This window comes from Piliocolobus tephrosceles, chromosome 13, assembly GCF_002776525.5.
Source record: "Piliocolobus tephrosceles isolate RC106 chromosome 13, ASM277652v3, whole genome shotgun sequence".
In the NCBI taxonomy this organism is placed as follows: domain Eukaryota; kingdom Metazoa; phylum Chordata; class Mammalia; order Primates; family Cercopithecidae; genus Piliocolobus; species Piliocolobus tephrosceles.
In genome coordinates, this window is record NC_045446.1 from 8,568,833 (window position 1) to 8,592,442 (window position 23,610).

At 57.1% G+C, this 23,610-nt stretch overlaps 3 protein-coding genes and 1 pseudogene across 7 annotated transcripts in view; 2 read left to right on the forward strand and 2 right to left on the reverse strand.

The window, feature by feature from the left end:
- Positions 1-393: 393 nt before the first annotated feature.
- On the reverse strand, positions 394-2,511 carry FAM89B (family with sequence similarity 89 member B). 2 transcript variants are annotated; one of them, XM_023186130.2, is made up of 2 exons: positions 1,621-2,511; positions 394-1,227 (listed from the first exon to the last, which is right to left on the reverse strand). In XM_023186130.2, exons 1-2 carry the CDS (start codon positions 1,909-1,911, stop codon positions 949-951), a joined length of 570 nt encoding a protein of 189 aa, XP_023041898.1. In that variant the 5' UTR covers positions 1,912-2,511; the 3' UTR covers positions 394-948. The 2 variants fall into 2 exon arrangements, with proteins under 2 accessions (XP_023041898.1, XP_023041899.1); XM_023186131.2 differs by having other exon boundaries at positions 394-1,237.
- Positions 2,512-2,821: 310 nt separating this feature from the next.
- On the reverse strand, positions 2,822-5,368 carry ZNRD2 (zinc ribbon domain containing 2). Its single transcript, XM_023186129.1, has 4 exons — positions 4,079-5,368; positions 3,834-3,985; positions 3,619-3,703; positions 2,822-3,199 (listed from the first exon to the last, which is right to left on the reverse strand). Exons 1-4 carry the CDS (start codon positions 4,173-4,175, stop codon positions 2,856-2,858), a joined length of 678 nt encoding a protein of 225 aa, XP_023041897.1. The 5' UTR covers positions 4,176-5,368; the 3' UTR covers positions 2,822-2,855.
- Positions 5,369-15,988: 10,620 nt separating this feature from the next.
- LTBP3 (latent transforming growth factor beta binding protein 3) overlaps positions 15,989-23,610 on the forward strand; it is a 20,361-nt gene continuing 12,739 nt past the window's right edge. Inside the window, exons 1-11 of one of the 4 annotated variants that reach the window (XM_031933870.1) lie at positions 15,989-16,853; positions 20,078-20,407; positions 20,555-20,757; positions 20,933-21,038; positions 21,208-21,300; positions 21,483-21,605; positions 22,056-22,214; positions 22,305-22,490; positions 22,896-22,912; positions 22,986-23,058; positions 23,236-23,334. In XM_031933870.1, the coding sequence (XP_031789730.1) occupies positions 16,538-16,853; positions 20,078-20,407; positions 20,555-20,757; positions 20,933-21,038; positions 21,208-21,300; positions 21,483-21,605; positions 22,056-22,214; positions 22,305-22,490; positions 22,896-22,912; positions 22,986-23,058; positions 23,236-23,334 (1,705 nt within the window). In that variant the 5' untranslated portion in view covers positions 15,989-16,537. The remainder of the gene's footprint in view (positions 16,854-20,077; positions 20,408-20,554; positions 20,758-20,932; positions 21,039-21,207; positions 21,301-21,482; positions 21,606-22,055; positions 22,215-22,304; positions 22,491-22,895; positions 22,913-22,985; positions 23,059-23,235; positions 23,335-23,610) is intronic. The other 3 variants (XM_031933869.1, XM_031933871.1, XM_023186122.2) reach the window with 3 other exon arrangements.
- On the forward strand, positions 23,562-23,604 carry LOC111522498 (annotated as a pseudogene).

The following is a 23,610-nucleotide window of genomic DNA, read 5'->3' on the forward strand; positions in this document are numbered from 1 at the left end:
CCCGCCCCCGCCGGGGCCCCTTGCTCAGCCGACTCCGGCCACCCATTTCCTGCGCCGCCCCAACCCCGCCCCGTGCGGGGTGGAAAGTTTCCCTCCTCAAGGTGGGCGGCTCCTTCTCCTTCCTTCCCGGCCGGCAGGGAAAGCCCGAAGCGAACTGGGAGGAGGCGGAGGACTCGGAGGTCGCGGGCGAGAGAGGGGAAGTGACTCGACCGACCGCAGTCACCCGGCGGCTGAGCCAGGCTCGGCCAGCCGGGAGCGCCCCAGCCCCGCCCGCGCGGGACGGCAAGACCTTCACTCGGGGGTCTCGGGCGCCACCCGCCGGCAGAGCGTGGGGCCGCACCTGCCAGAACGCCGCGGTCTTCCCGCCCCAGAGCCAGCCAGGCAGAGCACAACCACGCTGAGAGTATTTATTTATCTACGCGCCCTGGAGGCCGGCCCCTAAATTTAAATATCCAGCACGGGGCCTTGGCCCTCCTGGCCGTGGGTGGGTATTGGGACGGGTCCTGGAGCCCTTCCAGGGCAGAGGAACCCAGAGCCCGGAGGTGGGAATGCCCCTGAGCCAGCAGCTGCCGATAGCAACAAAAGGTGAGGAGGAGATGGGAGCGAGGCACTCATCCCAATCCCAGAGATGCCAAGGGGAAGGGAAAATGCTTCGGGCCCCACCGCAAGGCTGAGGGTTGGCCAAGCTGGGGGTGCACACATGTGGAAGAAGTGGAGGCCCAGTACCATGGGCAGAGGCTGTACCCTAGGTACCCGCCCCAGTGCCAGTCAACCCAAGACAGGAGAAAGGGTTTGGCAGTTTCGCCTCTGAGGAATACATGCCTGGCCCTCCTGTGAGGTGAGGTGAGGTGGTATGGGGGAAGGCGCAGGCTCCGCAGTCTGAGGGCTTGCCGGAGGGGGAGTTTCTGAGCCTTTTGCATGGGTGCGCGCCCCCTGCCCCCCAGCTCTTCAGAGGCTGATGTGGAAGGCATCCTGCAGCCACTGGTCACGGGCATTGTGCGTCTGGGGCACAGTGAGGGGTGGCGGGTCAGGAGGCAGGCTGGCATCGGGAGGCTCCTCATCGTCAGACAGGCCCGCATCCGGTGGGTAGGAGCTGTCCGAATGGAGGGAGGATGACAGGTCCTGACAGAAGCTCAGGTCTTGACACAGGTGTTTGTAGTCCTGGATTGACTCGTACAGGCCCCACAGCTGGCACAACAGGGACATGTCCAACTGCCGCAGCCCCACCTGCAGACAACTGAGAGTGGGCTGGAGTTGGGGTCCAGGCCACCCCAGCCCTGCCCCCTGGAACAGTGGGCCCCAGCCCATCTTCCCCGCACCTTCCTAAACAAAGTTTTTGTAGACATCAGGCACCACCTGCAAGCTGTGCAACTTCAGTCACGACCCTCACCCAAAAAATGCGGTTATTATCCATTTAGCAGGATGAAATGAAGTAACATCAGATCATTTGAAAATATATGGTAACCACTGCCATAATTTTTAACTATCGCTAATTATTGTTACCATAACCCTTGGAACCCAACTGGTGCCTGCAAGTCCTCTGAGACCCAGGCCGCCTGTCCCAGTCCCCTGCGTTCCGCGTCAGCCCCCCGCCCAGCTGGCCGGCGCCCACCCACTTACCATCTCCTTGCGCAGCGCGGCCAGCGCCGAGTCGAGGTTGACAGGACGACGCGGGCCGGCTGCGGGTCCCGCGTTGGTGGCGCCGGCGGCGTGGCGGGGCCCGTCCGGGGCGCGGGCGGCGCGGCTCAGCTCGTCGTGGATGCGGCTGCGCTGGCTGTAGACGCGCTCCAGCTCCCGCCACGAGCCCCCGCTCGCATTAAGGAGGCCGCTGAGGCCGCGCGGCAGCGGTGGGAGCCCGGCCAAGGCGCAGCTTGCCCCGCCCGGCGCCTCTGCCGAGGGCAGCCCGTTCATCGCCACGGACGGCGATGCCACCTCCTTCTCCCCAACACGCCGCCCGGGACGCTGCCCGCAGGTCCCGCACCCCGCGGCCCCGCCGGAGCCCAGCCGCCGCCCGCAGGCCGCGCTTTGTTCCTTCCCCAGCTCCTCAGACTCCGCCTCTGCCCCACCCCCTCCGCATGGGCCGGGCCTCTCTTAAAAAGGCAACGGCTGTGGGACCACGTCGCGTAAAGCTGAGAAAAAGACAGCGGGGCACCCACTCACTCAAGGGGAGATGGAAGAATGCGGCGGAGTGGGGAAAAGGCCGAAGGGGGCAGGCGTGGTTTCTTCGCGTTTCTTTTAGCCACCCCGTCTGCCCGCCGCGCCCCGCCCGCACACACACTGTGTTCTGCCCATTACCCTCCCAAGGAAAATGATCTAACAGTGGAGTCAGGAGACTGGCAAGTCCACAGTTGGTGCCTAACGTGCCACCTGACGCTGAGGTCACCACAAACTCCTGTCGCTGAGTACCTGGGGTGGCCATGAGATGGGACAGGCTGATAGGGTCAGGATGCTCAGGGGAAGGAGGGGAATCTATCAAGGGGATTGGAACCCAAAATCTCACTTCCAGGTGGGGAATGGGCACCGGATGGCGGAAGAGGCTGCAGATGTGCTGCCAGAGACAAGGCTAGGGTCCACCCCTCTGGCTGCTGCCTTTGAAAAGGCTATCACCTCTTCCTTAGAAAAGGTGCATCACATAGTCCTCTACCTACTCCCGCATCCTGACTGGGGAAACTGAGCAGAAACAAGTTCAACTCATCTCAGGGCGTCAAGGAGAGCAGAGAGTGGAGAGGTGAGAGGCCAAAAGTAGGAAAAACATGAGTGGAGCTGTGGCTGGCATGCACACTCGGAACCAGGAAAAGAACAAACCACACAGAGGAACAGCTGTTTTTCTAGAGGGTTTTGCTCAGGGGCTTCTCTTAGTGCTGCAGCTGCTGCAGGCTGCGCAGGGCCTCCGCACATGCGCGGATAAGGCCACACAGCTGGATGCTAGTCTCCAGGGAGGTGCTAGAGCCCAGTTCAGCAGAGGCCCAGGTCAGCTTCTGCAAGAGGGCTGTCTGTGTGCAGGCCATGACATCTGTATTTGGAGGCACAGCAGGAGTGGGTGGCCCCTGGGCTGCCTTGAGTCCTGCTGCAGCTCCCTCACAATGCTCCGGACGAGGTACTGGGGGCTGGGGCACAGGTCGAGAGCCCAAGGACAGCTCTGAGGCAGAGGCCAGCTGGTGCTCCCGAGCTTGGGAGAGGGCAGCCTGGGCATTCAGAGCTAAAAAGAGGAGAAAGTGGGTGGAATGGTCAGGATGCCCGGCCCACCTCAGCCGTGAGCCATCTCCTTTCCTGCTCTGCTCTTTCTGTGCTTGAGGTGTTTTCCCTGTCCCTCTATAAGGCAACTCATCCACTTTCTACTTTGTATCACATTTATGCCTTGGCTTCAACTCTCCATCAGTACTGGGCCTGATTGAGCTCAGACTCTTGCGCAGTGGCTGGCACACAGGAGGTGCTTGGTTCTCTTATTGAGTTAATGGTCCTCTTTAGAGTCTAAAGGAGAAACCATTTTACCTCTGCCCCACCCAGACACTCCACTGCCGCCCCCCAGGCCTACTGTTCTCGGGCCTCTATCACCACTTACCACGCTTCCCCCCTAAGCACATCCGGCCCCTCTCCCGGATTATTTTTTACCCTCACCGGGATTATCTTTATCCACGTCTGAGTCGAGTTCCTGACAAGCCACGCAGTAGATTTTCCGCTGTTTGTCTTGGAGGAGAATCGTCTACGGACCAAAAAGCACATGGGGCCGGAATGAGACGCCGGCGATGAGGTCCAGAGGGGAGGACTGAGGAAAGGCTGAGTGGCCTGACCCGCAGACCCATCCCTGCTCACTCGCCCGAGTCTCGCCTCACCCCGCAGTCCGCGCACGTCTCGCCCAGCATGCGGTAACCGCGCAGCAGATAGTCGCCCATGAGCCGGGAGATGCGATCTTGCCGCTCCCGTCGCGCCTGCAGCACCTTCGTCTCCGCCTCAGTCGGGGGCTCCCAGGAGAAGTCGTCGACTTCTGGGGAAGAGAGGCATAGGGACTGGGGGTCTTGCCGAAGCGGGCTGCCTCCCGTACCTCACAGCCACAAGCCTCTGCCGCCCAAGTCCTCACCAGCTCCGTTCAGGGCCATGTTGCCGTGGTCGCTGCCGGGCTCACCGGAAGTGACGTCCAAGCGGCGCGCCCTCCGCTGCGGCTCCGCCCCTTCCATAGCGGCCGCGAATCAGGGCGGAAAGGACGCCTTAGCGTGGTCCTCAGATCTCGCTGTGCCCGGAGTGGGGCGTGTCGGCTGCTACCGAGAACCTGCTCTGGGGACGCGTCAGTCAGCCAGAATCCAGGAGACAGAACCTTCCGACGCGTGAGGCCTCGGGAGGAGCGTCTCTGTGGTAACTCTGCTCCGGTCGCAAGACCTGGAAGTGGCCTCGGGAGGTCGCCCTTCCTGTCCGTCGTGGATGAAGGGGACCACCTGGCTTGAAAAATCCCCACTGGCCTCCGCCTCCCCTAGGGTTTCCCTTTAGGCGCAGGCGGGGCAGCGGCATCATCATGACTATCGCCACCCGAGTAATCACAGCGAGCGGCCCTTTGCGCACGCGTGGAGCCTCCTCAGGCCTCAGTGCTTCTCACTTCGCCCAGCAAGTCTGGCCAGGTGGGGAGCCTTCTCGCTTTCCGTCTATTTCAAGACTCCTCCCCTTCTGCATGCTCGGTGTCCCAGTCTGTCTCCCCGCTGCCTCCCGAGGCCTGGGACTGAAGCAAAGTCCGCCCCGAAGCCGACCGTTCTTTGAAACTGAAATCCTCAAAAAGCCTGCGGACTGAATAGCGCTGTACTCGGCACGCGCATTGCGCTTCCAGCCGCCCTTGGGTGCTGCGTACTGGGCAGGGTCGGGTTGGGGCCTTCCTGCATACTCTTGCGACCGTTAGGCTCTTCTTAGGTGAGTTGCAAGTTAAAATTACCAGGGCTCTCTGAACTTGGACCTTGGTGCTTTTTTTTCCTCTCTATCTCTGTTCCGTGTTCTTTTTCCATATGCATCCTCTCCCTTATTAGATTCAGAGAAGCCAGACAGGGCAGGCAGGGGTCCTCAGATGTGCAGTCTGCAGGGCCTGAGGTTGTACACTAGGGCAATGTAAAAGCAGCTAGGACTTGGACTTTCATAATTACATCGACAGTCTCCTCCTCCGGATGGCGCATGCCCCCTCAATCTGACCTGAAGTCCCCTCCTCCTGGCCTCCTCTTCCTTCCACGTAGAACCCCTGGAACTGTCATTCTTGCTGCCTCCTGCATACCTAGAGAGCCCTGTGCCCCTTTCGCATCTCTATCTACCAGTCAGGCTCTTGGACAGCAGCGTACCTGACTTAGGGCCTGTACCCCAAGTCGTTTCTATCAGGCTGACTAGAGCCACCGTTTTGTGTGTGTTTGTTTTGTTTGTATTTTTTGTAGCGATTGGGTTTCGCTGGTCTCCAACTCCTGGACTCAACTGATCCTCCCACCTCAGCCTCCCAAAGTGCTGGGATTACAGTGAAGTGCACCCAGCCTTAGGATGACTAGAGGAACTATCTCTATACCATCTCTTGGACGCGCAGACCCCCAGGTTATTACCGTCTCCAGCTCCCAGCCCTACCCTGAATTCCTCAGTGCGCCGACTATGTCACCATTATGGCCGATATCCACTCAACTGTCTATTCTGCCTCGCACCTACAAAGACCCTTACATGAGTCCTCTCACTTAATCTCTCCGATTTACTCCTCATGATAACCTTATATGGGGTATTATCCCCATATAAGCAAGAAACTGAATAATTCTTTTAAAATACAATGTCATTCTTGTACTAAAAACCATCTGGTGGCTGGGAATGGTGGCTCACGCCTGTAACCCCAGCACTTTGGAGGCCGAGGCAGGCAGATCACTTGAGTTCAGGAGTTTGAGACCAGCAAAAAAAAAAAAAAAAAAAATCTGGCATCTCCCCATCACATTTGGACAAAATCCAAAGTCCTTGTTATGGTCTCCAGGGTCCTACAAATCTGGCCTTGGCCCCCCACATCCAGACAACACGTACAGAGATGCACACACATCTCCCATCCTCCCTGCATCCCTCTTCTCTCACTGCTCAAGAGGATTCTTGTCACTTTTCTCCTCTCAGGGCCCCTCACCATCGTAAGTTCCACTGTAGGGTAGACAAGACACAGAACTGGAATGAGGCAGGACTGGGTTTGATCCTGGATCTGCTATTTACTGTATCACCTGGAGTAATTTACTTAATCACTCTGGACTTCAATTTCTCATCTGTAAAACAGGGACAGTAGACCAGGTGCGGTGGCTCATGCCTATAATCCCAGCACTCTGGGAGGACATGTAAGAGGATTGCTTGAGACCAGCCTGGACAGCATAGTACGACCCCAAATCTAAAAAATATATATATATATTTTAATTAGCTGGTGCAGTGGCATGCACTTGTAGTCCCAGCTACTCAGGAGGCTGAGTGGGAGGACTGCTCCCAGCCCAGGAGATCTAGGCTGCAGTGAGCCATGATCAGGCTTCTGCACTGCAACTTGGGTGATAGAGCAAGACCCTGACTCAAAACAGAAATGGGGCCACTTATGCCTGTTTGGTGCTTGTTTGTTTTTTGAGATGGAGTCTTGCTCTGTCACCCAACCTGGAGTGAAGTGATGCGATCTTGGCTCACTGCCACCTCTACCTTCCACGTTCAAGCAATTTCTTGTGCCTCACCCACCTGAGTGGGATTACAGGCATGCACCACCACACCTGGCTACTTTTTTTTTTCTTTTTCTTTTTGAGATGGAGTCTCACTCTGTCGTCCAGGCTGGAGTGCAGTGGTGCAATCTCGGCTCACTGCAGCTCCACCTCCCGGGTTCACAACATTCTCCTGCCTCAGCCTCCCGAGTAGCTGGGACTACAGGCGCCCGCCACCACGCCTGGCTAATTTTTTGTATTTTTAGTAGAGACAGGGTTTCACTGTGTTAGCCAGGATGGTCTCGATCTCCTGACCTTGTGATCCGCCCTCCTCGGCCTCCCAAAGTGCTGGGATTACAGGCATGAGCCACCACACCTGGCCGTCCAGCTAATTTTTTTTTTGCATTTTTAGTAGAGACAGGGTTTTACCGTGTTAGCCAGGATGGTCTTGATCTCCTGACCTTGTGAGCTGCCCGTCTTGGCCTCCCAAAGTTTTGGGATTACAGGCGTGAGCCACTGTGCCCGGCAAATTTTTTAATTTAGTTGTAGTAGCAGTAGCAGAGATGGGGTTTCACCATGTTGGCCAGACTGATCTCAAGCTCCCGACTTCAAGTGATCTGCCCACCTTAGCCTCTCAAAGTGGTAGGATTACAGGCGTGAGCCACTGTGCCCAGCTTCAAAGATGTTTATCTAGGGAACAGCCATGGAAGATGGAGATGGTGTCTCCCTCCAGAGCAAAGGATAGCCATGCTTACTGGCTTTGAGTTTCCTAAGCTTAGGGTCCTCTCCCACAGTGCAGTTCACTCTGTGTGTCCACACTAACCTGAGCCCATCAGCATCACCCCCATGGGACTTAGGGTTAAAAGGAACTGACGGAAATATGCTGGTGCTCATGCTGTTTGTTGCACAGTGATAAAGTCCTTTGTCTCTGACCCAGGACTCTCTTGTATTTTGCCAGCATCCTTGAACCTGACAGGCTACCTTGGCAGCTTGCAAATTGGATAAGATCTCAGATGCTTCATAGTCCTTGACATAGAAGGTGCTTACAGGTGTTAGTGGTAAAACCTATTCGCAGCAGTCACAGTGGACAGGCCAGTGTCTGTGGAGCAGTGGGCTTGGACTCTTTCACACCCTTCCCTTGCCAACAGAATGTACCACACTTTCGGCCAGGCATGGTGGCTCACAACTGTAATCCTAGCACTTTGGGAGGTCAAGATGGGCAGATCACTTGAGGTCAGGAGTTCGAGACCAGCCTGGCCAACATGGTGAAACCCCGTCTCTACTAAAAATACAAAAACTAGCTGAGCATGATGGTGCAAGCCTGTAGTTCCAGCTACTTGTGAGGCTGAGACAGGAGAATCGCTTGAACCGGGAGGCAGAGGTTGCAGTTAGTGGAGATCCTGCCACTGCACTCCAGCCTAGGCAACAGAGCATGCAGTCAGGGAAGGGAAAGGAGGAGCAGGAGGGGATGGGAAGGGGGAAGGGAATCACACCTTCATGTGAGCCAGTCCAAATTGGTCCCTCCTTATGGCACTGATGACACGGCTGTAGTTAGGCTCTTTTCTGGGTGATAGTGCACACCACAGCAGCTCAGTCACACACAGCTCAATTACAGCTCTCCCTGGGCTGGCTGATTTCGTGGGGATGGTTCACATGGCAACAAGTGGCCTGTGCCACATTACTGTGCCTCTGAAAAACATAACACCTCATTCGTATGTTCACACAGGCACTGGAAAGGGGTCAGCTATTCTTTTTCTTTTTTTTTTTTTTTTTTTTGGTTTTCACTGCAATGTGAATCACCTTGACATGTCTGTGAAACAGGAAGTGGCTGGATGATAACAGCAATAAAAATAATCGCACTCAACTTGGTGTGTGTATTTTCTTTGGGCCAGGCACTGTGTTAAGAGCTGTTTATGAAGTATTTCACTTACTCCTTAGGACAACACTGGCAGCTGGGTCTTATCATCATTCCCAATTTGCAAATGAGGAGGCTGAGGCCTGGAGTAGTAAGAGATGTATTCACAGTCACCCAGTTGGGAGTGGCAGGTGGCAGCCAGTGTACCTCTTGAGCCTGAGCTCTTACCGGTAGATTTCTCCTGTGCTCAAAAAGCAGGAAAGAGTGGCAGGGCAGAAGAGCCCCCTGATTTATCAAGTGTGAAGATAGTTTCATTTCATTTCCAATCCCAACTCTCAGTGTCCATCATTTTACTACTCACAGTAAGTGGCACATTAGAGGGGTTTAATAACAGCCACTTTCAGTAAAGTGTCTTTGGAGAGAGATGCTTTAGGGCAACATTGCCCCCTCCAGGACTTCATCACTTCCATCCCTCGTCTTCAAAACTGATGAGCGAGGCCGGGCGCAGTGGTTCATGTCTATAATCCCACACTTTGGGAGGCCAAGGCAGGCGGATCACCTGAGGCCAGGAGTTCGAGCTCAGCCTGACCAACATGCTGAAACCCCGTATCTACTAAAAATACAAAAATTAGCTGGGAGTGGTGGTGGTGGCTGCCTATAATCCTAGCTACTCAGGAGGCCGAGGCACAAGAATCGCTTGAACCCAGGAAGTAGAGGTTGCAGTGAGCTGAGATTGTGCCACTGCACTCCAGCCTGGCAACAGAGTGAGACTCTGTCTCAAAAAAAAATAAACAAAACTGATGAGTGTGGCCCCCTTCCCTTCTACCCACCCACCCCCTCCCCAAGAGCCATTTCTTTCTTCCCAAAGACATTCAGAACTCAGAGGGACAACACAGAGAGAGGCGGCACAGCACCCGATACACCATCATGGCACAGTGGCTCTCCTCCTCCCCACCAGCAGCCCATCTCTCGCCACCCTGCCCATCTTGGCTTGCAGATGCAGACAATGATGAAAAGGTCTCACATATCCTGAGTGCTTACTATATGGCAGGCATCTGCTAAGGGCCTCATAAATATCAGCCCACTGATGCCCTGCTTATTTTTATTTTTATTTTTGAGAGAGAGTTCTGTCGCCCAGGCTGGAGTGCAGTGGCACAATCTTGGCTCCACTGCAACCTCTACCTCTTCAGTAGCTGGGATTACAGGCGTGTACCACCATGTCCGGCTAATTTTTGTATTTTTGGCAGATGGAGTTTCACCATGTTGGCCAGACTGGTCTTGAACTCCTGACCTCAAGTGATCCACTCGCCTTGGCCTCCCAAAGTGCTGGGATTACAGGTGTGAGCCACCACGCCCCGACTTCCCTGTTAATCTGTTAATTTGTTTTTTTTTTTTGAGAAGGCGTCTTGCTCTGTCACCAGGCTGGAGTGCAGTGGCGCAATCTTGGCTCACAGCAACCTCTGCCTCCCAGGTTCAAGAGATTCTCCTGCCTCAGCCTCCTGAGGACTAAGGTGCGCGCCACTATGTATGGCTAATTTTTGCATTTTTAATGTTGGCCAGGATGGTCTTAATCTCCTGACCTCGTGATCCATCCGCCTCGGCCTCCCGAAGTGCTAGGATTACAGGCGTGAGCCTCTGTGCCTGGCCAATTTTTTTATTTTTTACTTTAGTTTTTGAGACAGAGCCCCACTCTGTCATCCAGGCTGGAGTGCAGTGGCGCCATCTCGGCTCACTGCAGCCTCTGCCTCCTGGGTTCAAGCAATTCTCATGCCTCAGCCTCCCAAGTAGCTGGAATACAGGCATGCGCCACCACACCTGGCTAATTTTTTGTATTTTTAGCAGAGACAGGGTTTCACCATGTTGGCCAGGCCGGTCTGGAACTCCTGGCCTCAAGCAATCTGCTCGCCTCAGTCTCCCAAGTGCTGGGATTACAGGCATGAGCCACTGAGACTGGCCTCATTCCCTGTTTTAAAATGAGGAAAGCCAGGTGCAGGGTCGTGTGCCTGTAATCTCAGCTACTCAGAAGGCTGAATGGGGAGGATCACTTGAGGCCAAGAGTTTGACTCTATATTGACTGGGCAATATAGAGAGACTGTCTCTAAAAAAAAAAAAAAAAAAAAAAAGGAGGGGTAGGGGGTCGAGGACTGAGGCATAGAGAAGTTGAAGAATTTTCCCAGTTCACTTAGCTGATGCATGACACAGCCAGTATGATCTAATGCTAGAAAACAACCACTGCGATGCTGCCTCCTGAGACAGAACTTTTGTCATGCAGCTGCTGTCACCCTGTCCAGCCAATCCCTTAGCACAGCATCAGGAGCCCTGAGTTCAGGTTCTGGCTCTGCTAATGGCTGGTTGTGTAACCTCAGTCAAGTCCCATATCTTCTCTGGGCTTCAAAAACCCAAGAACCTCAAGAACATTTGAGCAGCCTGAACATTCCCTGGGCCTGGGTCCCATGCCTCCTCCTTGTCCCATTCCAGCAAAGCCCCTCGTTGCCCTCAGGGTCCTACCCACCTATTTTCAGGACATTGTGAACAAATGTCAGGTCTCCTGATGCCTTCGGGACACCTTCCATTCCTCTCCCCAGGATCATTGTATATATAGGTTCTGGATGAGGCAGGCTTCGGTTCAATCACCAGGTGACCTGAGTCTAGTTGCTTTTTGTTTGCTTGCTTGTTTTTGTTTTTTGACACAAAGTCTCGCTCTGTCGCCCAGGCTGGAGTGCAGTGGCGCTACCTCAGCTCACTGTAAGCCCCGCCTCCTGGGTTCATGCCATTCTCTTGCCTTAGCCTCCCGAGTAGCTGGGACTACAGGCGCCCACCACCACACCCAGCTACTTTTTTTGTTTTTTTGGTTTTTTTTTTAGTAGTAGAGACAGAGTTTCACCATATTAGCCAGGATGGTCTCAATCTCCTGATCTCGTGATCCGCCTGCCTCAGCCTCCCAAAGTGCTAGGATTACAGGCGGGAGCCTCCGTACCTGGCCGAGTCTAGTTGTTTCATCTTTCAGAGCCTTGGTTTCCCCTTTGCAGGGTCGCTGGGAGGATGATGTGACCCCACAGTGTAGAGTGCATGGTAGATGGCAGGCACTCTCGTGGCCTCTCTGTGTAGTCAATCAACAAACTTGAGCACCCTCTCTGTGCCAAGCCTTGTTCTGAGATCTGGAGACAAGGTTGTCCATCCCTCAGAGGGTGGTAAGATGAATAATAAGCAAGTCAACAAATCCACAAAGAAGAATGCTTCAGATTTTGTGGCGTACCAGGGAAAAACACAGGTGATGTGACCCAGAGGGCTAGGGATGGCTGTTTCATTTTTTAAAATTTTTTAATGTTTATTTTTGAGGCACAGCCTTGCTCTGTTACTGAGGCAGGAGTGCAATGGTGTGATCTCAGCTCACTGCAACCTCTGCCTCCCGGGTTCAAGTGATTCTCCTGCCTCAGCCTCCTGAGTAGCTGGGACTACAGGCGCCCGCCACCAAGCCCGGCTAATTTTTGTATTTTTAGTAGAGATGGGTTTTCACATGTTTGCCAGGCTGGTCTCTAACTCCTGACCTCAATTGATCTGCCCACCTAGGCCTCCCAAAGTGCTGGGATTACAGGCGTGAGCCACCGCGCCTGGCCAAGGGATGGCTATTTTAGAGAAAAGCATCTGCAGGAACCCTGACATGAGGACCATGAAGTTGGCAGAAGAGCATTCCCAGACAGAGGAATGAGCTCAGCCGCTCTGAGGCACAGTGGACCTGGCAGGCTTGGGTGAGCAAGGGAAATCACTGGAGGTATTTTAAGGAGGAGAGTCATGGTGGAATTAAGTTTTGAAAGGTGACTCTGGCACCAGGAGGAGGAGGGACCAGATGATGCAGAGTAGCAGTGGGAAGACCTGTTATTGCCAGGAATGATCCGAAATAATCAGGAAGATCATGGTCTCCTTGGACTTACAGGAGAATTTACATCATGGAGGAATAAAAGTGTGCTGCAGCTGGCGTGGTGGCTCACGCCTGTAATCCCAGCATTTTGGGAGGCCAAGGCAGGTGGCTCACTTGAGGTCAGGAGTTTGAGTCCAGTCTGGCCAACATAGTGAAACCCCGTCTCTACTAAAAATACAAAAAAAAAAAAAAAAATTTGCCAGGTATGGTGGCATGACCCCGTAGTCCCAGCTAATTGGGGATGCTGAGGCATGAGAATTGCTTGAACCCGGAAGATGGAGGCTGCAGAGTGGAGCCGAGATCGTACCACTGCACTCCAGCAGAGCAAGAGCTTGTCTCCAAAAAAAAAAAACAAAAACAAAAACAAAAACAGAAACCAAACCCTAACATTAGTGAAGCTTGGTTGTACATCTATAGTTCCACCTGTTGAGGTGGGGGTGGGAGGGGGTGGGTATAGGTGGAGGATCCCTTGAGTCTGGGATGTTGAGGCTGCAGTGAGCCAAGATCATGCCACTGCACTCCAGCCCTGGCATGGAGTGACACCCTGTCTCCAAAAAAAAAAAAAAAGGGTGTGCTGGCAGATTCTAGGCAAATGAGGTGCCACATGTGGTGATGAGGTTAGAAAAGATGTTCAGGCCAAAGAGACCATGTGTGTTGGGCTTTGTCAGCTTGCCCTGCAGACCCCGTCTGCATTCCTGACCTCCCTGCTACACCAGGAAGCTAAGCTCCACCTGCTGCACCCCCAGGCCCCTCAGTCCATAGACTTTCTTCTGGGTTCAGCCCACAGGAGGCCCAGCTGGAGACCCGTGACCAGGAGGAGATTAGGATGATATTTTTTTCCCCAGCATCCTCCCTGCAGGCTGCAGGAGGCCAGGGGCTGCTGCTTTGCTTCAGGCCATACCTCTCAGGCAGCCCTCCCTGGTTATGCCAATGGAGCAGTGTGCACTGGAGTGATGTCCCTCTGTTGCTAGCCCCAGTGGTTTCAGCTATTTCCTGCGGAGGCCCTGAGAGCTGAAGGAATTTGGTTGGGTATCATTTGAGTTGGGCATCATTACTGGGCTAGACACTTTCATTGCTCCCTCTCACTGATCCCCTCATCAGCCGCTGAAGAAAGGCTGTCATCCCCCCATCCTACTGGCAGCAGCTTTAGACACAAGGGCCACACCCTCCTCCTGGCTCTTCCCCACCACACTCCTGGTTTTCCTCTCTGCTCCCTCCAGCTGCTCTTTCTGATCTTTTGCCTGACTCCGCCTCCTCTCCCTGACCTGGGAACGGTGACCTCCCTGGGGCACCCTGGGCCCTCTTCTCTCCATAGTAAGCCCACCCTTTCCCACTGTCGTAGACGCCCCTGTATAACCCCAGGCCCCTGTCTCCAGGTCAGATGTCCCGTCTGAGCTGCAGACTCCCGGTTTTGGGCGCCTCCACTTGGATGACTCACAAGCATCTCAAATTCAGCAGGGCCAGAACAGAGCTGTGGACCCTGCCCCGTGTTTCCAGCTCCTCTGCCTCCCCTCTTCTTTGCCCATCCAGGGATCAGACCAGGATTCTGGGGACCATTCATGCTACCTGCCTCTCCAGCAGCCCCACTTCACCCAGTCTTTACATCTCCCCTCCCAAATACCTCTCTCCTGGGGCCAAGTGAGATCTCTCTCCTGGGATGAAGGCAGGGTGCTCATTCTTGCCCTGACACAGTCCCACTGCAGTGAAAATAAAAGCAAATTCCTCACCACGGCTGGCCCCTCCCACCACCACTACCACCTTCAGCTCTCCCTCTCCACCACCTCCTGTTGTTCACTGGCCTTTTCTCAGTTCTCTGGATAGGCTCCCCCTGCAGCCTTCCCTGAGGTCAGATGCCCACAGGTGTGACTCACTCCTACTCATCTTCCAGCTTCCAGTGGAAGAGTCCCTTTGTCTTCCAGGTCCCAGCCCTCTCCTGTCCTGCTTCTCTGCTCTTCTCTGTCACGGTACCAGCCTCTGTTGTAGCCACAGTTCTGTGTGAATTGATTTGGCACATATCCAGTTCCCCTAGTACAGCAGCTCCAGGAGGGCAGGACTGGTTCTAGGGCAAGACTGGCTCTGTTTGTGGCCAAGAGCTTAGGACGTGGTGGAGTCTCAGTTTGTTGAGTAAATTTTTTACATTTATTTTTTAATTTTTTATTACCAGTAGTTGAACATAGATGTTGAGTGAACAGATCCCCATCTCACAAGCAACAAAACTGAGGCTTAGAGACAGTGAGAATCCAACCCTGGACTGTTTGACTGTGCTGTGCTCCACGGTGAGCCACAGCCAGCTCTAGGCAGGGTCGGGACAGATTCAGATGAGTGTTAGGAAAAAATGAGTATTCATTGCTCAGCCCTGTGCCTGGCAGGTGGTCAGCACCTAGCATTATTCCCCGCCTCAGTGTGGACCAGGGCCCCAAGAAGCAGGGGCTTGCCCCTCACACCCCCTCCTGGATTCCGGCAGCAGGGATCCCTGGGAACCTGTGATTGCCCCTCCCAGCCCAGCACCACCAGACTGGACTTACTAAGGGTCCTCCTGAAGCTACCCACATCAACTTATGCTCACAGTAAAAACTGAGAGTTCCTTGAACAGGTGTGCCTGAAAGTGAGTCCCTGAACCTCCTCCCTCCAATTAGACTGCTGCCCCGGGTGCTGTCCGGGAGAGGGTCCGGTGCCGCCCTGACTTGGCAGCGCTCTTCCTGGATGTGCCCTAGCCATCCCCACCTCCTGCTGAGTTCTGTGAGTCAGAGACTGAACCCTGGGGTCTCCTGGCAGGCCCCACAGTAAGGCCTGAGGCCCCGGACGTTGCAGCCTTTCCTTCCAGACCAGTGGACAAGCCTGGTCTGGAACTATGCTCCTCTCCAGCCATGGCCAAACTCAAGACCCCCACCCCCAGCCACTGCCAGCCTCTGCCCTGGGGCTCTGCTGTGCGCCTCTCCAGCCCCTGGGCCCTTGAACAGCGCCCCCCTCCTCGCGGCTGTTAGCCTGGGAAGGGGGCCAGGCCCTGAGCTCAGACCTTGGCGATTCCAGAGTGTCTGAGGCCCAGAGCCAGCCCCGCCGGCACAGCCAGACGAAGGGAAAGGGGGGAGGTGGCAGGGTGGGCACCAGGAAGCCATTCAGAGGGGGCTGGCAGGGAAGTTGGGTTCTAGCTTTGTTCTTTCTGCTCCTCTTCTGGACCCCACAGACTTCTTCCTGGGACCTCCATGAGCCTTGGCCAAAGGCTGTCCCCACCCTTGAGCCCTTTCCTCAGAGGGGATTGGATCAGCACTAATAAGAAGTGACTTTGGGGCCCTGAGACTCCCACGTTTGCAAGAGAGGCTGGGAAAGAGCTGGAAGGCCTGGGCTCCGGCCCCACCCGGCCTCCATCGTCAGTGTGACCCGGCAGGGCCACCTCTCTCCCTCAGCCACGGTATCTCGCCCTACACAGGCCTCCCTGCCCCGCCCGGAGGAATCCGCTGCCGGCCCGACAGTCCCAGGTGAGGGCCCTCTGGAAAGGGCCCAGCGCGGCCGCGGGTTCCGGCGGGGGCGGGCATCTGGGGTGGGGACGGTCCCCGCCCCGTCCCCCCAGCCTCCGCCCGCCTGCACACCCTCGCTTCTCCAGGAGGCAGCGACGACGCTTTAAACAACAAAAAAAACTGTGTCCCTGGCCCGGGGCCAGCGTCCCAGCCCCCCTCGCCGCCGCGCAGCTCTCCAGCCAGGGAAAACAACTGCTCACTTCTCCCTGCGCCCTCCCCGCGCGCTCCCTGCCTCCCGGCGGCCGCGGGAGAGGAGCCTGGCCAGGGGGAGGCGCGGAGCGGGCCGGCCGCCCGGCCTTCCTCTCCCTCGCTCCTCCTCTCCGCCTCAACTTGCTCCGGCCTCCTCGCTCCTGCCTGAGTTCGGGGCCTGGGCTAGGCTTCGTCCTGGGGCTAGGAAGTTTCTGCGCTCCCCGCGGTCCAGTCTCCATCTCCGCGCCTCCCGCCGGGCCCCCGCGGTCCCCTCCTGCCGGCTTCCTCTGCTGCCCTCCCTCGCTGCCCCCTACCCTCTCCGGGGGCTCCCGGCCCTCTAACTCCTTCGGGCGCGGGCCCCTCGCCCCGCCCGGGTGCGCCCCCCCTCCCCCGGGTCCTGCGGCCCCGGATGCCCGGGCCCCGAGGGGCTGCTGGCGGCCTGGCCCCTGAGATGCGCGGGGCGGGGGCGGCGGGGCTGCTGGCGCTGCTGCTGCTGCTGGGCCTGGGCGGCAGGGTCGAGGGGGGGCCGGCTGGCGAGCGGGGCGCAGGCGGGGGCGGGGCGCTGGCCCGCGAGCGCTTCAAGGTGGTCTTTGCGCCGGTGATCTGCAAGCGGACCTGTCTCAAGGGCCAGTGTCGGGACAGTTGTCAGCAGGGCTCCAACATGACGCTCATCGGAGAGAACGGCCACAGCACAGACACGCTCACGGGCTCCGGCTTCCGCGTGGGTGAGGGCCGGGGGCACGACTGGGGGCAGGGGAAGAACAGGCACCAGGCTCGATGGCAGAGCTAGTGGGGTCTTGGCCTTAAGAGACTGGGGGCTGAGGGTATAAAGGGCAGAGATCCGGGGACCTGGGGGCCCAGGGGCCTCAGAGAATTTGGGAGGCTGGAACTCTAGGGCCCAGAGTTGGAGGGCTGCATGGAGGCCTGGACTTTGAAGCTTTGCATTAGGTTTGGGGCCTAAGGGGTGGGGAAATGCAGAGGTCCTGGATGACACTGGCTTCCCAGAAGGTGCTGAGTTCTGAACAGGAGCACACAGGGTTTTTGAGGAATGTGAGCTGGGGACAGGAAGCCTCAGAGAAGGGATAAATATTCCCCCAAGAAGCAGACTTGCTGGAAGAAACAAGAAAAGTCTTTACAAAATGTCTAAAGTAGGGCCTGCCAGAGTAGACACCTGCATTCCTTGGGAGGAGGAGCTAAGGTCAGGGCTGGGGATGGGAGCTGGTTACTGGCAAGGTCTGAGAAGGTAGGGTATTGAGGCCTAAAAGTAGGGTGAAGGCCTGAAGGTAGGGACTAGTTTGGGGTTCTCAGCCTTTCCTTTTCCAATGCCTCCCCATAAGCTCCTGACATCCTGCCTTGGAGGCCCTCAGGGTCCCCCTCATCTTCCCCCAAGCCCCTACAACCTTCCCAGTTCAGTTTGGAGCCCACCCCTTCCCTGGCATCTCTCTTCAAAGGGTCAGGCCGGGGGCTCAGTCATCCTCCTGCTAGGCCCTGTGGGCCAGGCTCAGGGAGGTGTCCCAGCAGTAATTACCCTCCTGGCAGGGTAATGAGGCCAGGCCCATGATGGCACCAGCAAAACAGCCCCTCTTACACATTCCTGTATTCACTCGCCCACTCACAGAGCTTAAGAACCCCACTCATGTTGCTCACATTTGTCATGACATGGGGTGTGCATGCGTGTGTCTGTGTGCATATTGCCCGTGTCTGGGATCATGCCATGGGCATGGCGTGGCACACTGTGAAGTACCCGTCGTTGTGTTGTCTTGGGTTGTATCTCTAGTCGCTGTTAGTGTGTGGGAATGTTTTTGTTTTTGTGTTTTTAAGATGGAGTTTTGCTCTTGTTGCCCAGGCTAGAGTGCAATGGTGCAATCTTGGCTCACTGCAACCTCCACCTCCCCGGTTCAAGTGATTCTCCTGCCTCAGCCTCCCAAGTAGCTGGGATTACAGGCATGAGCCACCACGCCCGGCCAATTTTTTGTATTTAGTAGAGATGGAGTTTCACCATGTTGGTCAGCCTGGTCTCAAACTCCTGATCTCAAGTGATCTACCTGTCTCGGCCTCCCAAAGTGCTGGGATTGCAGGCGTGAGCCACTGCGCCCAGCCAAGTGTATGGGGATGTTTATGTGAACCTGTGTTGGTGTCAGGATGAGTCTCTATGTGTGTGACGAGGACTGTGGGTGTGAGTGTATGTGTGTCCATCTCCCAGGCTCCCTGGCCATCCTGCCCAGGCTGCTGTCTCCATCTGTGCTGCCCACATCCCCCAGGCTCGGTGCCCAGGCCACAGTGGGCGGGTGTCATTCGGAGGTCACTCTCACCGCTGTGAGTGACTCACTGGGAGACAGGAAAAAGAGAATCCTACCTCCCCCAGCCCAGGACACACCCCTCTGCTCTGTGAGGTCTGGCCCCAGGAGGCCGGGCAGGATGGGCTGGGCTGGGATGTGCTTAGCCTGACCCTGAGGGCCATGGATGTGGGCTGTCCCTGTGAGGCCCTTCTGGCATCCAGGAGAGCAGTACCCCCGCCCTCCTGCCCTCCTGCCCTGGGAAGTGAGGGCAGCCATGGGGTGGGCAGGAGAGGGGCTGGGGTTCTGGGATGAGTCAGAGTCCCAAGGCTGGTAGTAGCATGGGTAGAAGGTGAGTATGGGACAGAAACAGACAAAGGTCCCATCCTCTCCCTCCCTCAGTCACTCCTTCATTCATTCCCCCAAATCCCCTGTGGGACCCAGAGCTGAGGCCAGCCTGGCCCTGCCTTCCAGAGTACCCTCTATAAGGAGGCAGACAGACAAGCAGGTGCCAGGCAGTGCTGGCCAGTGGGTGGTAAGGCAGGAGAGGGAGCTCAGGTGGGCGGGATAGGAGGAAAGGCTCCCTCCTGGTGGAGACACTGAGCTGGGAAGGATGAAATCTGCATATGTAGAGTGGGGGACGTGGGGCCCTGTTGTGGAGGGAAGGGCATGAATGAGGCCAGGAGGCAGGAGGCAGGCACATTTGCAAGAGGGAGATGGGTCCTGGGGTGTGCAGTGCACAGGGAAGGAGCAGAGGGGGATGGGCTGAAAAGGTTCTGGGCCATGGAGTGAGCTTCTGCCTGAGGCAAGTTTCTCTGGGACACTGAGACTGTGGACCAGCAGGAGAGGCTGGAAGCCAAGGAGGGGTCTGGGTGGCCAGGCCTGAGCCAGGGCAGGAGCAGTGACCCTAGGGAAGAGGGGAGGCAGGTTCATGGGACATTAGAGGCTGTAACTGGGCAGGGGAGAGCAGGAGGGATGGAGCCATGGGGGCTCAGCTGTGATGCCTGGTGGCCAGGTGAAGAGGAGGTGGGGAGGCAGGATACTGACTTCTGACAGTATGTCCTGGACAGCGGTGCCCGAGAGAGCCCTGGAAAGGTTGGGGGCTGTTTCTGTGTCTTGAGATGTGGACATCTTTGGCAGTGATGAGGTGGGGGCCCCAGGATGGTGAAGAGGGAGAGGGTGGAGAGCAGGCAGACAGGGCTGAGGCTTGAAGGAGGGAAGGGTTTAGGGGAGAAGAGGAGAAGGTGCCAGGGACAGAGCCAATACCTTTGGAAGGCCCAAGGGGAAAGCCAGATCACCATAATTACTTGCCACCACTTATTAAGCACCCTTTGTGTACCAGGCCCTAGGGTAAGCATTTGTACGGCCCTTACCTCATCTAACCCACACATCTCTACAGATGAGGACGCTGGGGCACAGGGAGGAGACGTGAGTTGCTCAGGATGGCACAGCTGGCACATGGCTTAGCGAGGATTCAAGTCCTTGACTTGAGACTCCAGAACCCAACATGGGTGTAAGGCTGTTGGGGAACCTAGAGAGGGCAGTTTCCCTGTGTAGGATGTATCTCAAAACCTGACTTCCCAAGAGGACAGAGCCAGTGGGTGGCAAGGAAGTAGGGAGGAGGGGAAAGAGACAGGATGTGGGTGAGGGCCTGACCCCCCTCTTCTCCCCAGTGGTGTGCCCTCTCCCCTGCATGAACGGCGGCCAGTGCTCCTCGCGAAACCAGTGCCTGTGTCCCCCAGACTTCACCGGGCGCTTCTGCCAGGTGCCCGCAGGAGGAGCCGGCGGGGGTACCGGTGGCTCAGGTCCCGGCCTGAGCAGGGCGGGGGCCCTGTCCACAGGGGCGCTGCCGCCCCTGGCTCCGGAGGGCGACTCTGTGGCCAGCAAGCACGCCATCTACGCCGTCCAGGTGATCGCCGACCCTCCTGGGCCCGGGGAGGGGCCCCCTGCCCAGCACGCAGCCTTCCTGGTGCCCCTAGGCCCGGGACAGATCTCAGCAGAAGGTACCAGGCGACTAGCAAACCCGGGAAGGTCGCCAGTGGGTGGGCATTAAGGGTGGCTGGGGCAGGGCAAGGTCAGCCCTGGAGAGCTCAGCGCGGTGACCCGCGGCGCGGTGCGGACAGCCCTGAGGCCACCGCGCCCGCCCCCAGTGCAGGCCCCGCCCCCCGTGGTGAATGTGCGCGTCCATCACCCGCCCGAGGCCTCTGTCCAGGTGCACCGCATTGAGAGCCCGAACGCCGAGGGCGCGGCCCCCTCCCAGCACCTGCTGCCGCACCCCAAGCCCTCGCATCCCCGGCCGCCCACCCAGAAGCCCCTGGGCCGCTGCTTCCAGGACACTCTGCCCAAGCAGCCCGTGAGTGAATTCACAGTCGCGATCGGCCTTTCCTTCTCTCAGGGTTGCTCTGCCCCAACTCACCCGGATAGCAGAAAACTGAGGGGCAGGGGAAGAGGAAAAGACCCAACCCCAACAGGCGGCGCGGGGGTGGGGTGCTCTGTGACCCCACCTCCCTTCCCCCTCCTTCCCCTAGTGTGGCAGCAACCCCCTCCCCGGCCTCACCAAGCAGGAAGACTGCTGCGGTAGCATCGGCACCGCCTGGGGCCAGAGCAAGTGCCACAAGTGCCCCCAGCTGCAGTGTGAGTGCTTGGGCTCAGAGGGGCGTTCCCCATCTGGTGGCCCCTCCCCCCCCCCCCCCCCCACCCCTGCAGTGGGAGTCCCCACATCACCAGATTCCTCTCTACATCTGCTGTGCCCCTCCCCAGTTCCCTTCTCACCCTCCCATGCCAAGCTATTGTCTCTCTGCAGACACAGGAGTGCAGAAGCCAGGGCCTGTACGTGGGGAAGTGGGCGCTGACTGCCCCCAGGGCTACAAGAGGCTCAATAGCACCCACTGCCAGGGTATGGCCAGCTAGGAGATTCTGTGGGCTGGAGGGGTAGGCCAACCATTACTGGGGGTGGGGAGGGTCCCAAAGGTGGGTGAGAGAGGAGGCGGGGCTGGGGCAAGACCCTGAGTTTCTCGGAGCAGCCTGCTGTCACCCCATGGCCCCAGACCAGAGGGGCCAAACTTCCACTTACCACAGACATCAACGAGTGTGCAATGCCGGGCGTGTGTCGCCATGGTGACTGCCTCAACAACCCTGGCTCCTATCGCTGTGTCTGCCCACCTGGCCATAGTTTAGGCCCCTCCCGTACACAGTGCATTGGTGAGACTGGGGCTCAGATTCCTGGGAGGTCACAAGGCATGGGTGGGAGCAAGGATCAGAGATCACAAGAGATCAGAGTGGGGTTAAGGGTTGACTGCAGGAGGAACAAGGCCCAGAGCCAATAGGATCAGGGGTCAGCGGGGTCTGGGGTCACATGAGATCTGCCATTAGCAGTCACATGGGGTCAGGGATTACACAGAGCCAGGGTCACGCAGATCATAGGCTTGGTGAGTAGGAGTGGTGAAGTCCAGGATAGCTAGAATCGGGAGTCAGTGGGGTCAGTGGTCACATAAGTTTCAGGGGTCACATGAGTTCAGGATCATATGGGGTCAGAGACCACATGGGGATCAAGGGTTGTCTGGGCCGGAGAGGCAAGGTCTGCAGCAGCTGGGCAGAGGGACGTGGGCAATGTGCAGGCTCAGAAGCCCATGCCCCCACTGCCCCCTGCAGCAGACAAACCGGAGGAGAAGAGCCTGTGTTTCCGCCTGGTGAGCCCTGAGCACCAGTGCCAGCACCCACTGACCACCCGCCTCACCCGCCAGCTCTGCTGCTGCAGTGTCGGCAAGGCCTGGGGTGCGCGGTGTCAGCGCTGCCCGGCAGATGGCACCGGTGAGTCAGGATTACGCAGGGCTAGGGGTTCATAGGTCCATGCACCTGTGCAGGAAATGCTCACTTTTGTGTCTGCTGTCTTGACTGCAGCTGCGTTCAAGGAGATCTGCCCAGCTGGGAAGGGATACCACATTCTCACCTCCCACCAGACGCTCACCATTCAGGGCGAAAGCGACTTTTCCCTTTTCCTGCACCCTGATGGGCCACCCAAGCCCCAGCAGCTTCCGGAGAGCCCTAGCCAGGCTCCACCACCTGAGGACACAGAGGAGGAGAGAGGTCTAGCCTGACACCTTCTGATCCCTGACCCATGCCGAGCCCCTAGGCCTGACCCCTTGACCCCTGATCCACAGATCTGACCTCACAGTCTAACCCCCAATTCCGTATCCCTCACCCATCCACTGACCTCCCACATGACCCTCTGACCCCGACCCAGAGATTTGACCCTGAGCTATAACCTCCTAAGCCTTCTACAGCCTGACCTGTAACCCAAGGCCCATCAACCTGATTACGTGACTACTATGCAAACACACCCTAACCACAGAATCTAACCCCTGACCCTTGACCTGGAGACATGATTGTTGAATTCCCAGAGACCCTAACTACAAATACTCAGCTGCTGATCTCAGATCTGACTCCTTCTCCCACCCCAACACTTCATGGCCCCATCTTCTTCCCTTTTAGGGGTGACCACGGACTCAGTGAGTACGAGAACCCAGATGGGAGGGGCGGGCAGGCGAGGGACAGGAGGGCTCATGCTGCTGTCACCCGCAGCCAGTGAGTGAGGAGCGGTCAGTGCAGCAGAGCCACCCAACTGCCACCACGTCTCCTGCCCGGCCCTACCCCGGTGAGCTGGGCTCTGTAGGGATGAGTCCTCAAGGGCTAAATCACTGGGTGGGCGGGGAGTTCGCAGTTTAAGTACTCAGGAACCATCAAGCTGGGGTGGGGCGCCAGGCCAAGACTGAAGTGGAAAGGGAGGCTTCAGTCACTGTCGTCTCTGACCAGAGTGCACTGCCGCCCGCAGAGCTGATCTCCCGTCCCTCGCCCCCGACCATGCGCTGGTTCCTGCCGGACTTGCCTCCTTCCCGCAGCGCCGTCGAGATCGCTCCCACTCAGGTCACAGGTAAGGCCCGCCCAGCAAAGCCACGCCCTGCATAGGCCACGCCCCCAGTTTGGTTTTCTCTCCTCCCCTCCCGCCCCCAGGCATTCCCTAGCGCTAACAGGCTAGCGTTTATCCAGGGCTGAGCACTGGGGAAGCCTGAGCACCAGAAATCTCACTGCCCTAACCGATCCAGGTAGCATGGTGGTGAGCCCATTCTGACGGAGTTCATTCATTCAACAAATACTTATTAGTGTTGCAGGTCTTTTAGAATTTGTCTAGCAGGTTTCCCTGTTTTTT